This window comes from Chanos chanos, chromosome 5 (genome assembly GCF_902362185.1).
Source record: "Chanos chanos chromosome 5, fChaCha1.1, whole genome shotgun sequence".
Taxonomy (NCBI): domain Eukaryota; kingdom Metazoa; phylum Chordata; class Actinopteri; order Gonorynchiformes; family Chanidae; genus Chanos; species Chanos chanos.
Window position 1 is genome coordinate 22763314 of NC_044499.1, and position 15450 is coordinate 22778763.

Below are 15450 nucleotides of genomic sequence, written 5' to 3' on the forward strand. Positions count from 1 at the left end.
ATGTAATGTAGATTTTGTTAAAGACAAAGAAATGTTTTAATGTAAACATATGTAACTTTACATGGTGTTTTGCTGAAGATATGTACTATATGACTGATAACTAATCATTTAAACTGCAGTGGAGTCCAAACATGAATGGAGGTCGATGTTTACTTTTAATCTAAATCTGTCTGCACAGGTATAGTGTAGGGTCAGAAAAGAGGGGATTGTTCGTGTACCACATCGCACTAGTTTAGGAAGTCAGGAGTACTGGTCAGTTTCACTGTATTACTTTTCTACGGTCAGACTACACGCTTATCACAGATATCTTTGATACATTCAAATATATATACTGGTCAGATTATAGAAGTTAATTAACAAAATAGCAAGTTTTTTATAGTTTCTTTGGTACTGAATATCTATTGTGCCAGCACTGGATTTCATGTCCTGAGTTTAGGTTTGTATAATTGTGTTTCGTTACATTTTTTAACTGTCCTGCTAATACAGTTTATTTGAATTTTTTTGTTATTAAATATAAGTGCTTTACCTCTTTCAGCAACTTGGTCACTGGATTAATATTACCTTGAATATACTGATCAGTATCATATTGAGGATTCATTATTGAATCCTGATACACATACACATAATGTATGTTAATTTTGGTGGACGAAGAAAGCTGTTTTTTTTATTACTGTAAAATTCACTGATGTTTTAGCCTATATGTGTTTCTGTGGGGGCAAATTTCATATCTCAGGATCATGAAGTTCGCTTGCAGTTTTTCACAGAAAGGAAGGACAGGTAACACACTATGTAATACACTTAGAGAATTACACTCAGAGAAAATGTTTCTGACTGGAACTATATATGGCTTGTCTCCACAGAGGGACTTTTACTGATCTCACAAAGGACTGTTTGTCAAGGTTGTACCTAGAGCACTTTTGAAGGGTTCTTCTAAGAACCCTCCATGAAGTCTTACACTTAGAACCCTATATTAAATGTTTTCCAAAGAACCCACAAGAGGAGGTTAAACTAAGAATCGTTTAAGTTATAAGGGTTAGAACCCAACTAAATTCTACCATAAAACTCCTCACTCAGGCATGCTTAAGTATAGTGTTGTGATATTAGCTTAGCTTTGTTTCTCTGATAAAACAATGCTACTGACTGCATGAGAGAGAATGAAAAAATTTGTAATCGTAGACAATTGGCATAGATAATGCAGTAACCACTGTTGACATGTCACACCTGTTTGGAGGGGTATGTGTGATAACCTTAATGTCACTCTTTGACACGTTGTATGTTTTGAACAGGTTTTGCTCAGATATCTCAAGTCCAGTTAAGCTGAAAAGATAAACTCAATGTGTAGTCCCCATAGATACTACTTTATGTTGAGATAATGGTTTAATGCCAGGACCAAGCCCCACTTTGGGTGTTTTATGTATTTTGCCTGATTACATACATCACTTTTGACACCTTACCATCATGTTATTAGGTTCATTTAAAGTATGAGTGCATGGAATCTGTCAATCTGTGTCTCATCAGCTCCACTGCCATAGGCTGAAGCGATCAAAACACAAATGTATCATGGGGCCTCGCGGTGCCTCTGTGTGACTCAGGTGATGAGCACAAGACACGGCCATCATTAACGCTACAGTCTAAACAAATGGCCTAAGGTACAACCAGCCCTCACTCAACCCTCGTCTATCTGCTGTTGCCAGTCTGCCCGAGTGTTGGGCACTTACACTCCACTGGAGGGAAGGGACTAGACAATTCACTTAGTTCCTCTTCAGTAACTGTACACTACACCATTTGGCCCCCTGAAACCGTAGTAGGGGTATTAATGACAGAATGCCAGTAAAAAAATAAACTGAAGTAAAATAAGTTGAGCCTTTTAGGGTACAGATCTTGTTCTTACACCCATGCTTTCAAATTGCTCTCTTATTACTGAATAATGACATTGAACTTGAAACATTGTTAACAAGGTTTGTTTGATTGTTTCAAAATGACTCATTTAAATGGAAACAGATGCCTTCTGTATAGTGTTTCTTTTCCTCTAAAGAACTGCTCAAGAACTCTTTCCTCCAAAAAAGCTCTTTAAATGAAAACCGTTCTTGACTGATATCTCCAAAAAAAAGAAAGAAAAAGAAAAGAAAAATAATAAAAAAAAAAAAATTTGATTCTTAAAGCGCAATCGCATCCAGGGGGACCCCTCCCCCTTCAGGACGAACTCATTAACAACCGTAATTTTTAAGAGTGTGGCTTGCCGAGTTTTTCTCCGTCTTTGCCAGTCCTGTGCATTTGAAGCAAGTCCCTGAAATACTTGTTAAAGAAAATTACACATTATCGCAACACATTATGTCATTAAGGTTACGAGCGTGTACTGAGAAAACGTGCTAACCATGACCTTAAAATATAACACCAAGTTTTGATGGTCTGAGATAATGTGCAGATGATACAGTCACAGGTTTTACAAGTTTGTACATTTGCATTGTCCATGGACACTTGCCCACAACCAGAGCAAACTAAACCCCATGATTTGGCCTGCTGGCGATTTAAATTGTTTAACCTCTCCAACGCGTAAATAGCCAAGACATTTTAGAGTTTTAGGTTTTTCGTGCTTTTAAATACACTGGTCTGAGTAACTTCATTTTTATTCTCCAGCTTTTCCCGAGGAAAAGTAAAGAAGGTAAAAAGCAACACAGTCATATACTTTGCTTTATTTCTCTAAGAGAGTAGCCCTATTATGATGTAGTCCACAAAAAATGTAATACACTGGTTATAAATGAAAGAGAAAATAACCAATGCGGAAAATCTCAGAAAGGCTGTTATTATTATTAGTAGTAGTAGTAGTAGTAGTATTGGTGGTGGTGGTAGTGGTGGTGGTGGTGATATTATTAGTGGTATTAGTATTATGGCTGTTATTGCTGTAGTTTTAAGACAATCTTATTTTAAAGTCTGTGTTACTATTGTCTTCTGATAAGTATCTGGACGCTACTGCGCTTTGCTTGTGTCGTGTGCGTCGCGATGTACGTTTTTAGGAATGTCAATACCTGAACCTGGTGCATTCACACCAGTTGCCTGTAGTCAGGGCGGGAGCTGACAAGTGCCTAATGTCGACGGAGAAAGTGTCATTCCATTTCGGAGCATTAGTTACTGGTAAATTGCACGTTATCAGTTACTTTGCCCTGCCACAGGTAAGTGTGTTCAATTAATTGTCTCAGTGCTTAAGAACTTGGGCTGCTAGTTCATAGAGAGCGCTGGGTATTAGAGCGCAGGTCTGTCGCTTTAACTGTCAGTAACCGTGACAAGTCCTAGACAACTAATTGTTGTAGCCTCTACGACCAATTCCAATGTAAGAAGCTTTTCTTTTCTTTTCTTTTCTTTTCTTTTCACGAATAAAGGGGAGAATGATGTAAGTCATTTGGTTCAAAACTTGTAAGAAAAATTCTGAGGGCAGCGTTACGATTCATCTATCATTTTTTAGTTTTAGAAGCAAAAGTCATACACATTTCATGATGCCTTGGGCAGCATATTAGCACAGTCCTTTTAGTCGTCTCTATATGTTTGTTAATGGGAACCTTCTAGATTTTTAGAGTGACGTTTCAGGTATAGCTTAATGATATAATGAATTCTTTCTAATACTATGTTCTGATCGAGGCACACACTTTGGTGAAAATATGTATGTATGTGACAGCTGAATGCCATGAATGCAGCGAAACTTGCTCAATAAAGACAGACAAGACTGGTTAAACTCTTATCTGGATAGCTTTCTCCAACACAACGCTGATACTTTTTCACAGACACCTTCTGATATAATCTTGACCATCTTCAGTGCAGAGACACAAACACGGGTTCTTCCAGAATTTTCTCAGCTTTCTACATATTAGTTGCATCGCTGCTACTAACTTGCTTTGGCTTGTTTTTCTAGTGAGGTTGAAAGTTCAATTATTGACATGGCTGATCTTTGTTGACTGGCTTTTTTTTTTTTTTGCACAGAGAATGTTCTTCACACAAATGTCTGAGGGAGAACCCCTTGTAAATGGTGGTCCAGAAACGGACGGCCCAAAATCTTCCAGGACCCCCAAACCAGATCTGTGCCCAGAGGCAGTGGATGAGTTCAGGAGGAAACTGAAATACTTCTTCATGAGTCCGTGTGAGAAATATCATGCCAGGGGACGCAAGCCTTGGAAGCTGATGCTGCAAATTGTTAAAATTGCCATCATTACTGTCCAGGTGAGAGAGCTCTGTGCAGGCTCAGTCACTCAGAGCAGTCTGTATCAAAAATTAGATTTATCTGTTTACATAAACTATTTCAGGAATTATTCGTTGTCATTTAAAAAAAACATTATGTGCATGTGGAGCTTTGTCAGTTAGATGCTGGTGATCAGATGCACTATAGAATAATTTTTAATGTATGTGTATGTTTGAATGAATGCTGGCTGGACTACAAGTGCCGACTTGTGTGAGTATGTGTGTGAGTGTGTGTATGTGTGTTTGTGTATGTGTGTGTGTGTGTGTTTATGTGTGCACTAGTGCATGAATTGCTTGAATGTTTTTTTTTAATGTTTTTTTCTCTAAGAACAGTCACTTTCAGTCAGCTAAATCATTTTAAATAAGAAAATGTAATAGCTTAATTTAACTTTAATTAAAAAAAAAATAGATCCTAACATCATACGTCACAGATCAACATTTTCCCCCCTCTCATTACTGTCCACAGCTAGTCTCTTTCGGACTTAGCAACGAGATGACTGTTACTTTCAAGGAGCAGAACCTGTTGTTTTTCAAACACCTTTTTCTGAAGGGATATGGTGACCAGGAAGGTTCTACCATCTATAAAACGACTGATGTCTATGACCACATCAATTACGTCATCAAGAGGGTAAAAGAGCTATTCAAACTTTGATTCTACTTCTCATTGTGTGTGTGTGTGTGTGTGTGTGTGTGTGTGTGTAAGCAGTTGGATGTATGTAAGCAGTTGGATTGTCAGTTTTCATATTTTCCGTGAAAGGCTGTATCCCCTCTCACCTGACGGACTGGCCGTTGAAGTTGTGTGTTTATTCACACAAATGTTGAGTAAATATCACTGATGATGGCTGTCTGTCCCCAGAGATACATACAGCAATGTTTGCTGACAGTTTGTTAACAGTCTCTCCACATTCTCCTCCTTTGTCTGAAAAATAGTCTAAAGTTCATTTTTATTTCTCCTCAATACACATTAGTTGATGTGTTTGCCTCATTGTAAGTCACTGTAAATAACGTAATAAACAGATTACTGACAACAGAGAAGTAGCCTTTCAGCTAGGCCTTAACTGTGCCTAGTGAAGTGTATATCTGAAGGAATTTGTTCTTTTGGGGTTTTTTTCTTATTTCACATGTAGTGTTTTCATTACTGGATGTTTCTTTACTGCAGTTTATAAGCCTGCAGAACTTAACCGCCGGGAACCATGCGTACAAAACGATCAACGGCAACCCCATCCCCCTCTCACTCTGTCAGGAGTTCTACAGACACGGGAGCATCTTCCCTTCTAACGACACCTTTGACATTGACCCCGTTGTGGAAAAGGGTACTGTGAGACATACAGCAAAACCGAATGTAATTTATGCTTAGATACAATGGCTGTGGCAGCATTGTTGGCTTAGCGAGTAGAACTGACCATGATGTTATTCTCCAGTTGATAGGACTTTTTCTGTAATTCTCATTAATCTGTTGACTTTAGACCACTTTACCAAATCCTCAGTCCTGTGACATTGACATTAATGTCATAAGTTATATTATAAGAATATCTTGTAAGCTGTGATTGACATTATGGCCGATCATCATTCAGATAAAATGAGGGATTTGCCCTATCAGTTTAAAAAGCGTTCGTTTCATGTCTGCGGTTATATCAAAATACGTGTGATGCGTGTGTAGCTGTTGCTGTTGTACAGTGTGAGTGTTAAGAGAATATAAAGAGAATATTCTATTTTGTTTTTTTGACAGACTGTATTTCTATTCACCCCATGAAACCATTTAAGGAGGATACTCTAAGAAAGGGCATGAATTTTACATTAGATTTCCAAAGGTACGATTCTGTACATTTTTAATAACACACAGCTAGTAAGTCACTTAAAGCAGCAAGTAATGTAAAAAAAAACCCAATGCATTATAATAATGCTTATAAAGAACACTGTAATTCCTTATGGCAGCTTGATAATGTATAATATATTCAGACTTTATGTATTAACTATTATAGGGAGTTAAAAAGTTTTGAATGTTTTACTGAAAATGCTTTAGATTCCTTTATGTTCCTCTCAGATAGTCCCATGTGTAAATATTACGACATAAGAAAGGCATATTTGTGAAAGGCATGAGCCCAGTTCTGTTTCATGTTTATTGGCCTTATGGGCATGTGTCTCTATACTCAAGGCTGCTGTCAGTGAAGATGTACCTCAACTTGAAAGCCATTAATCTGCAGACAGTACGTCATTACGAACTGCCAGACTGCTACGACTTCAGCATCAGGGTGAGTCTGGCCCCTATCTGCTGTTTTTTTTTAATGCCATTTATCTATATTTGCATTATCCGGATTGCGTCCTGTATATGTTTACTGGATTCTTTGATGAATTTAATGAGAAGATGAACATTTTTTTAACTTAGCCATGACACAACTACAGGGGTACCCATTGCAACCATGAACCTTCAATAGTGCTAAAGTTTGTCATATTGGAAGGAAATGGACAGTGATTCCTGTTGTTAAAAATGTGATTTTTCTCTCTGTTTTTAATTTGGTCAGATTGTGTTCGATAATAGAGCACACAGTGGACTTATCAAGATCTCCTTGGAGAGTGATGTTGAGATCAGTGTTTGCAAAGACCTGAACATTTCAGGATCCAGTGAGTGCATAACGTATCTTATTTACCAAACAAATTCTGCTGTGTATATAAGAAGCACAATATTCATGCTTGGTCAGTAGCTGGAAGTTAACAGTCCTGGATTTGAGAGCAGTAACGTCAGTGAATAGGAAATTTTTACATATTACTAAGGGCAATGGTTTTCAATCCATTCCTCACTGACCCTCAGTTTGTTTCAGCCCAGCATTAACACACCTGATTCCACTGATTATCAACACTATCACAGATGACTGGGTTAATGAAGCCTTTGTTGATTAGTTGATCGGTGTAATCAGGTTTCGGTAGTGCTGGGCTGGGCCTCTTTATAACCAGTAGAGGGTGCTATATAGTCCATGACATTGGTGGCTTTAGAGTCCAGTTAAACTTGTTGAGTTTTCATGAGTGGGACTGCACATTTGAGTATGCCAGCAGTGTTGTTTCTTTGCCACAGCAGAAACAACTTATCACTTCCACATGCTCCTCCTGCTGGACTCTGTCGTCATTCTGGCCTGTGTGGTGTCACTCCTGCTCTGCACACGCTCTGTCTCCAGGGGCATCCAGCTCCAGTTCGTAAGTGAACTCCCATAAGTGTAATCTGTGAAACCTCTGTTCACTTTACAGCAAGAGAACTGGACCGAACAGAGATTAAAGGTTAAAGCTGAGAGTTATTCTCTGGTGTTCTTCTGTGCCGACTTACAGTAACTCAACAAAAAGCGTATTACATACGGTTTGATTCACAGGATAAATGCTTCTAAATGTGTGATCAGGTTAAAAGTTATTAAAAAAAGCTTTTAAAAGAAATTACTCCTTTCTCCTTTCAGGCAGAATCATACCCACACACAAAATTATGCATGATATCTTTAAATGAATGATACCTCTTACCTATAACCATGTTATCATCAAATCCATCTCTTTTTCTAAACTCCTTTCATTCAACTGTTTGTTAAAGTATTGTGGACATTTGACATTTTAATGGGGTAATTCATAAGTAAGTGGGGCCTGTGTGTTGTGGTTGACGGTCAGTTAGCACACACTCTAGAGCCCAAGTGTGAGGGTTGACAGGACAAGACCCAACTGCAGACCCAGTAGAGGAAGGAAAAAAAAAATCAGGTTTATTACAAAAATCAAGAGATCTCAGAAACAAAGTCCAGTCCAGGGTCAAAACCAAAAAAAATCCACAGAGAAAACAAATCCAATACATAAGGCAAAAGATTGGTCAGAACTAAATTAGTCAAGGTCAAAGCCAGTAATCCACAGGGCAACAAATCCAAATTGGCAGGCAAACACAGGTCAAAAATCACAAAGGCAGGCACTCACAAAGACAGACACAGGTAATAAGAGTCACAGTCTGAAAAAGAACAGGTACAAACACAGGACTTAAATGCACAGAACAATTAACAGCAGAGACAGACTATTGGATGAAACAAACCAGGTAATAATAAGGATCAGGTGGGGGGCAGGGACAGGAGTACACAGGAACAAACAGAAGCACATGGCAATACCAAAACAAACAAAAGCACAAGGTATTAAATACACAGAATGGCCAGCAGGGCAGCCAAATTCCCCAGTCCTGGCAGGAGTACTGACACCGAGCTGAATTTGTTGTGTTTGTCTCTGTTAGGAGTACAGAACGTTTGTCTATAGACGTCATGGGAAAACAGTACCATGGTCTGAACGCCTGGAGTTCATCAACGGCTGGTACATCCTCATCATCATCTCTGACATCCTCACCATTTCAGGCTCAGTACTCAAAATATGTATCCAGACAAAGGTGAGTGAGCACATAGCACTTTTGAACTTTGAGCTTTGAAGGTGAAAAGTCCTCCACAGTCTCATGACATTAGACAAAATTGGTGGTGTTCCCCAGTGTATTGTAAATGTGGAAACATCTCAGTTCAGTGTCTCTTTAGAGCTTAACAGCCCAGACGACAGCTCTTTTTGACGAGTTTTCCTTTGGTTTTCAGGAGCTTACCAATTATGACGTCTGCAGTATCATGCTGGGGACAGGGACCATGCTGGTGTGGATCGGAGTCTTACGATACCTCGGATTCTTCCAGAAATACAATGTATGACACAACATTAATCATTTTACAGATAGAGGCCTGATTTTTTGAAACTCCAAGTAAATGTTACAAACTGAACTGATGTCAGGTTTAAGCTTGGCTTGTAAAAAATTACTTGATCCTGTTAAGGTGAAGGCTTTAATACTTAGATGCAAACCGGACAAATTAGACCTTACAGCATTGCCCCTTAGTAGCCACTAGCAGAGAAAATCTACTTTGAATTTCTTTTCTTAGTCATTGTTCTTGTAACCAGCCTGCTTTGCATGGTGGTCACCTGACTAAAAGGGAATGTAAGCACCACATGCTCCTGGATACAGATGAAATTTGATTAAGCATTGATGAAGTAGTCATATGAGCCTGGAATATTATATTGACATTTGTTTTTATTAATATATTATGTTTGTTTTCAGATCCTCATTCTTACCCTGAGGGCGGCTTTCCCTAATGTGATCCGGTTCTCCTTCTGCGCCATCATGATCTACTTGAGCTACTGTTTTTGTGGCTGGATTGTCCTAGGTCCACACCATGAAAATGTAAACAAGACCAGGAATAAATATATCACTTATTTGATCATTTATATAAATGAATCTGAGGTGAAAGAAGTTTTAGTGACATACTGTTTCGTGATGAATGTCTGTTATGCAGCATTGATATGCATAGGGAAATTAAAAATGTCTCGAATATATAGAACTTTGGTAAGGCTTCCTTTTGAAATGTTGTCATATAACAATAATCAAGGAAATCCATAACAACAATGCTATAAATCCATTTTAAATAACCTCCTTAAACCCACATTTTAGTATAATCTCAACTTTTGGATATTCATTTAACCGAACATGCAGTTCCCAATTTCATGTCATAGAATTTGGCCTATATACTGAAGATCACAATGTAATTGTTACCTCAAAATGCACCTGTCTGAATTAACAGTTAGATTTCCCATTCAACTCACAGTTTCGAAATTTCGACCTGGTGGCTTACTGCCTTTTCTCCATGATCAATGGGGATGAGATTTACAGCACCTTCACTAAACTACGAGAGAAGAGTTACCTACTGTGGTTCTTTAGCAGAATCTACGTTTATAGCTTCATCTCCCTCTTCACCTATATCATACTGAGTCTCTTCATTGCTCTCATCACAGACACGTACGAGACCATCAAGGTGAGTTCTGTTTGTCCTGCAAAGAGTCTCCAGGTTCAAGGCGGGGGGGGGGGGGGGGACGACAAGTCACAGTATAGATGCCTTCACGACACAATAACCTGAAATTCAGCTTGTGTTTCCAGTGTTTTGAAAATCGTGCTCGAAATACTTTTCATTTCACCCTAGTCTTTTTTGCTCTCGGCTTCATTGTTCCTCAATCTCTAAAGAGACACGCCAGAAAAACCCCCAGGGGCATGAGAGTTTCCAAGAAAATTTGTAAAGTTTGAATGGAATTTCACTGATAGGCATTACACACCTGACTGACATGTTCCATTTGTACTCATGAAACAAGAGAGTTTGAGATGTTTGTGCTTTATTGCCCTCCTGAGAATGTTTGACTCATTTTCAGTTAGACAGTTTAATACAATATTGTTTTAGCACTTGGACACTTCTTGACATCACCAGCAAAAGGCATTTTGTTACTGTATACTGACTGTGATTTGGTGTTTTTGTGAAAACGGACATTTACCGTAGGTACAAAAAACGGGTCAGTTCACTTATGACTTGGTAACTGAAATATGTCACTGAATATTGGAAAATACGAAGATCTTATATATTTATACAAAAAAGTGTGATAATTTGCACATGTGCTCGCACACACACACACACACACACACGTGAGGGATACAATCTAGGCAAAATTTAAACCAAACATCTATGAAGCATTCAAATGAACAATGGCACAGAAACAGCGAGAGAACAGTAGCACTGTCATCTTAGACACTATACTGTCTAGAAGACGTTCATGCCAAGCAGATAAGATTAATAAAGGGATTGCTGAAGAGAGATAAAGTTTTGTTGTTGACTTTCTAAGTGTTTCTGTTCTCTGCTCTCTATTCCAGAAACACCAGCAAGATGGCGTTCCACTCTCTGAACTTCAAGCCTTCATGTCGGAGTGCCGGGATCTGCCTGGCTCAGGGAAGTACCTGACGGACAAAGAAACGTCCACATGCTCCTGTTTTCCTTGCCTGTGTCTTGCCTGAGGCCAGACTAGGCTGCTGGGGATAACAAAACTGTATACTTATGTTTTAGAACTGGGAAATACCCCTGAAATACACCTAAACCTCATATTCAGAAGCTCTGTGGCACTATGACTGGGCTGAACCATGTCTGATTGTGTATCGTTTGGGCAAAAGTCTGTAATCCCTTACTCTACAGCAATATCACATATCCCCTTACTCAACACACATATAAGGCGAAAATGAACTTATTTTCATCGACTTAAGCTTTCAGCCCTTTAGAGGAGATTTAAAGTGTGGTTGATTTGGATACTTTTCTTACGTTCACCATTTGTTATCCAGTTACTCTTATCCAATAACTCTTTTTTTCCTAATCACATGATATCTTACATGTTGCTGTTGTTAGAATGCCTTATAAGTTATGAATATCAAATATGTAAATTATTTTAAAGTTCTGATGTTTTGAAGGGCAATAATTTTAGTGATAGATATTCAAAATGTGTCCACAGAGACAAGTTTTTGTTGTTAAATAACAGTGATGTTGTGCTGTTTGCTGTATACTGTGTATATTATTTTCGTGTGCAAATACATAAATAAAACCCAATTTAATCAAATTTGTGTAAAATATCATCTAAGAACATAAAGACTTCCAACAGGAATGCATGTGTAGATAAACAAACATACTCAACGCATTGTTCATACTGTTGTGAAATCGACATTTATACCTTGTTACGATCTACGTTCAGTGGTGTTGTGCCCATAGGAGTAGCTTCGCTTCTCAGTTTGATTCAGGATCCTTTATTGTCAGAATGTCTAACAGACACAAGGGAGAAAATACTTTCTGGGGAAAGAGTCATTAGCTGAATCAGCAATATAAAGTATGCACTGACCCTTGGTAATGTGTTTCCAAGCAGAAAAAACGGCCACGTGTAGGCTCGCTTTGGACCGCATTTCGTTTTTCCAACACTGATTTAACGAGGTTGGTATGTGCCCTTAACAATATTTACCACAGTAGGGTATTGTTCCGTACATGCGAAACCGCCCCCTCGTCCACAGCCAGGTACAGGTAATGAATTCGATTCCAACCAATACGGAAATCAGATATTGGTCGCTTGACAACGGTAACACCAATGACCACACCGTTTGCTCTGATGCGTGAACGAGATTCTCTTTGAAATGAACTGGTGGTTCTTATTGACAGGGCATTGATAACGGCGACCATTTGAACTTGCAAAAAAAAATCGCTTGGTTGTTATCTCTTCCCCAATAGACGCCTTGTTTTAACTAGTTAATATTATACCAAAGTAACCCACGTATGCAGCCAAATCGGATTTAAAACCAACTTATCGTGAGTATGGCGCTCATCGTACATTTTACATTAGTTTACTTTAGTTTGCTTACTGACGGTCGCTCTTGTAGCTCGTGAATGAGAACGACTAAATAGCCGAATTCTAGATTTTGTGCCTCTAATATGATTAACTTGACAGCTGACTGTATTTAACTGCTTTGTCAGTTTGACTAGCAGATCACCTATTCATTTATACTGCTTTGTAGTTGTTGTATGAACTCTGCTTTCTTTGTGTAGGTTTTAAGGTTTAAACGTTCAACATTTAACTGATCCTCTTTAAGCCTAAACTATATCCAGAGCGGTGATGCTATCCTACCGAATATGTTGTCCACGAAGCATAGCATAGCATAGCTGGTAAATACCCGGCTAGTACAACTCGCTGTCAATGATGGGACAACATTTATGTTTTAATATTAACTCTGTGATTCATGACAAACTGGTAGTCTTAATAACTGGTAGTGTGTTTTGTATGTTTGGCTGTACATGTTACAATATTTGTTAGTGAACCGCTGGCTATCTAGGTAGCTAGCAGTGTTACTGTTAGCTACTACCTGGCGACAACAGGTTGCAATCGGACAGTCCATATAATTTTTCAAGGGGGTAATGTTACGTTAACAATGTGTGACTGGTGAACCGGGGGCAAATAATCACAATGTTTTCCCAACGGCTAAGCGCATTTTGAAAAAAGGAAGGATGTTAAACGAGGCCATTACTAGTCTATAATCTTTATGTTTTAAACTAGCTTAGCCTATCTTGATGATACTAGACTGCTATTTGAAGTTAACTACCCTTGGTCACCTATTACTCATTGTAGTTGCAGATGAGACAAAGTCTGAATGGATTTAAAGGAGATTACTTGAGTGCTGTACACAGGGTAGTTGGAAAAGCAGTATTAGAAATCATCAGAGAATTATTTACGTTTTCAATTTAGTGCAGAATCTCTAACTAACTTCAAAGTGGCTGTTTCAGTTTGTGAACGTTGTTCTGTTAAATATTTGATTGCTTTGGTGAAATGTATTTATATGTTTATTGATCGGATATGTTTTAGCTCTGTACACTGGAAAGCCTTAATTCAGTTACCAGCAGGGATGAGGTTTCTGGGCGTATTTACAGAGAATGCACTTGAACCATGAATTAATGGCTTAAGTCGCAAGAGAGCTTAGATACTCTCCATTTGGCACGTCCATCCTCTGTTCACCGTAAGCCGTTTTGGCCACGACACAATTTGGCAAAACAGCAACCACTTACGCACAGACTGCGTGTGATGCCAGTGTTCTGAAGGATGCAGTTAAAACTAGACGCCAGTAAGAGGCTATGCTCAGTATCGTCGTGGGGTTTGTAGAACATACCGTTGTCAAATGCGGTTAAACTTGTTCTACAAACTACATCTTCGGGCTTAGAGTGACGGACTGCCTCCAGTGTTGAGGACATGAAAGATGAGACACACCCGCACGTACACGTTGTTAGACTAGTCGCCAGTATATTTCTCATTGTGCAGTCCATGCTTAATACGCTATCTCTGATTAGAGTACTAAAGAGCACAGCTAAATTGGGTCAGCACACCGAGGACCTGCGGATGACTCTGACAATAGAATGCTTTATTTGCTCTGCCGGTCAGCCCCTCCTTTTTTTCTCTCTCTTTCTTTTCTTTCTTTTTTTTTCTTCTTTTTTTGCTGTATTATAACCAGAAATCTGTGATCTGTAGTGCAAAGGTGATAGGGCTCTTGTTGATAATTTACCTAAATCAGAGAAAAAGCTGAATTTTTACTTAGTGCAGTATCACAAATATTGCTCCTCATGTAGACATTTGTTCTAGTCAAGGGTCAGGTTCCTGTATCCTTGTCCTAAACCCTTACCACTTGAGGGACTAAACAACCTGGACCTAACCTGTGGACACACCCCAGGAACCATCCTCCCTGTCCCTCTGTTGACTGTATAATCCCTGCATTGGTGTTGTATGGGCAGTTAATCTCTCAGCATTGGAGCTAGTCTGTAATCCAGTGTGCCTGGCTGGGTGTTCTATTTCAGGAACGTGGAGTTTGGCCACGCAAGCCTCCCCTTGTCTTTTCGTCAGGGCTTTAGATCTCCCACGGATGTACAGGCCACCTGGGATCCTGGGCAGAGTTTGGATATGGGAGATTGGTGGACCCCAGCTATAATGCCTGACCCGTCGTCTCTCGGTAAGATCACACACACACACCAAACTGGTCATTTTATGGTGAGTGATTTTCTGTGGCTTCATGTGGATTTGCATATGGTAAGGATTATTGGCCTGATCCTATTCTTGGCCCTCCAGGCAATGCAGTTTATTTGTGGTCATACGAAGCTGTGATGTGTTATTGCCATACTTAAGACAGCACAGTCATTGTTGTGCTGTTTTGTGGGATGATTTGATTTCTGTTTAGGGGATAAACAAGACTGTTAGATTTGGACGTGTTTCTGTTTGTGTCATAACTTTAATCCCTGAAAATGAGTCGGCACAAGTGGTGTGCTGTCATGGAAACCCTTGAGACAGTGAGTATGTACTTGTGTCCAAATCACAGTATTTATGCCGTTTTGATAAAGTCCAGTTTAATTTACTCCAACAAGTTGCACAGAGGAAACTTCCAGAGTAATGAGAACCTAAATGCCCTGTTTTTTTTTTTTTCTTCTGGACAGATTCCAAAGAGCTCTCCAGTATTTCTGGCATTACTATGTCTCCGTCACGCCAGAACTCCATCCGTTCATTGCACTCCACCATTACTCTGCCCAAACACTCCTACACTGTCCTGAGTGCCTTCTGCACTGAGGAGAACATCTCCCAGTGCGTCTCCTACATCAGTCAGGTACCACACTTCACCCTAAACCACATTTTAGTAGATCAGGGAAAAATGGCATTTTAGCCAGATGGCTCCCTTGCGAGGCTTTTGTTTTTCAATAGTACAGCTCCACTTTGGAGGCCATGCTAGTTCAATAGTGCAGCTCCCCCATTGGACCCATGCCTGTAGGACAGCACAGCTCCACCATGGGGCTCGTGCCTGTAGGACAGCACAGC

At 39.3% G+C, this 15450-nt stretch overlaps 2 protein-coding genes across 2 annotated transcripts in view; both read left to right on the forward strand.

The window, feature by feature from the left end:
* Positions 1 to 3990: 3990 nt before the first annotated feature.
* On the forward strand, positions 3991 to 11092 carry mcoln3a (mucolipin TRP cation channel 3a). Its single transcript, XM_030774785.1, has 12 exons — positions 3991 to 4209; positions 4694 to 4855; positions 5387 to 5540; positions 5957 to 6038; positions 6383 to 6479; positions 6750 to 6849; positions 7298 to 7416; positions 8468 to 8617; positions 8811 to 8912; positions 9320 to 9442; positions 9864 to 10070; positions 10952 to 11092. Exons 1-12 carry the CDS (start codon positions 3991 to 3993, stop codon positions 11090 to 11092), a joined length of 1656 nt encoding a protein of 551 aa, XP_030630645.1.
* A 1290-nt stretch (positions 11093 to 12382) lies between these two features.
* The window catches only part of ssx2ipa (synovial sarcoma, X breakpoint 2 interacting protein a), a 10702-nt gene continuing 7634 nt past the window's right edge, over positions 12383 to 15450 (forward strand). Inside the window, exons 1-3 of the mRNA XM_030774412.1 lie at positions 12383 to 12416; positions 14445 to 14596; positions 15075 to 15241. Coding sequence (XP_030630272.1) covers positions 14548 to 14596; positions 15075 to 15241 — 216 coding nt within the window. The 5' untranslated portion in view covers positions 12383 to 12416; positions 14445 to 14547. The remainder of the gene's footprint in view (positions 12417 to 14444; positions 14597 to 15074; positions 15242 to 15450) is intronic.

What these genes read in the sequence shown, in the direction of transcription:
- mcoln3a (XM_030774785.1), top strand. Translation starts at nt 3,991, where the DNA reads ATGTCTGAGGGAGAACCCCTTGTAAATGGTGGTCCAGAAACGGACGGC. An exon ending in TTGCCATCATTACTGTCCAG is followed by an intron (nt 4,210 to 4,693) that starts GTGAGAGAGCTC and finishes TACTGTCCACAG; the next exon opens with CTAGTCTCTTTCGGACTTAG. An exon ending in TCAATTACGTCATCAAGAGG is followed by an intron (nt 4,856 to 5,386) that starts GTAAAAGAGCTA and finishes TCTTTACTGCAG; the next exon opens with TTTATAAGCCTGCAGAACTT.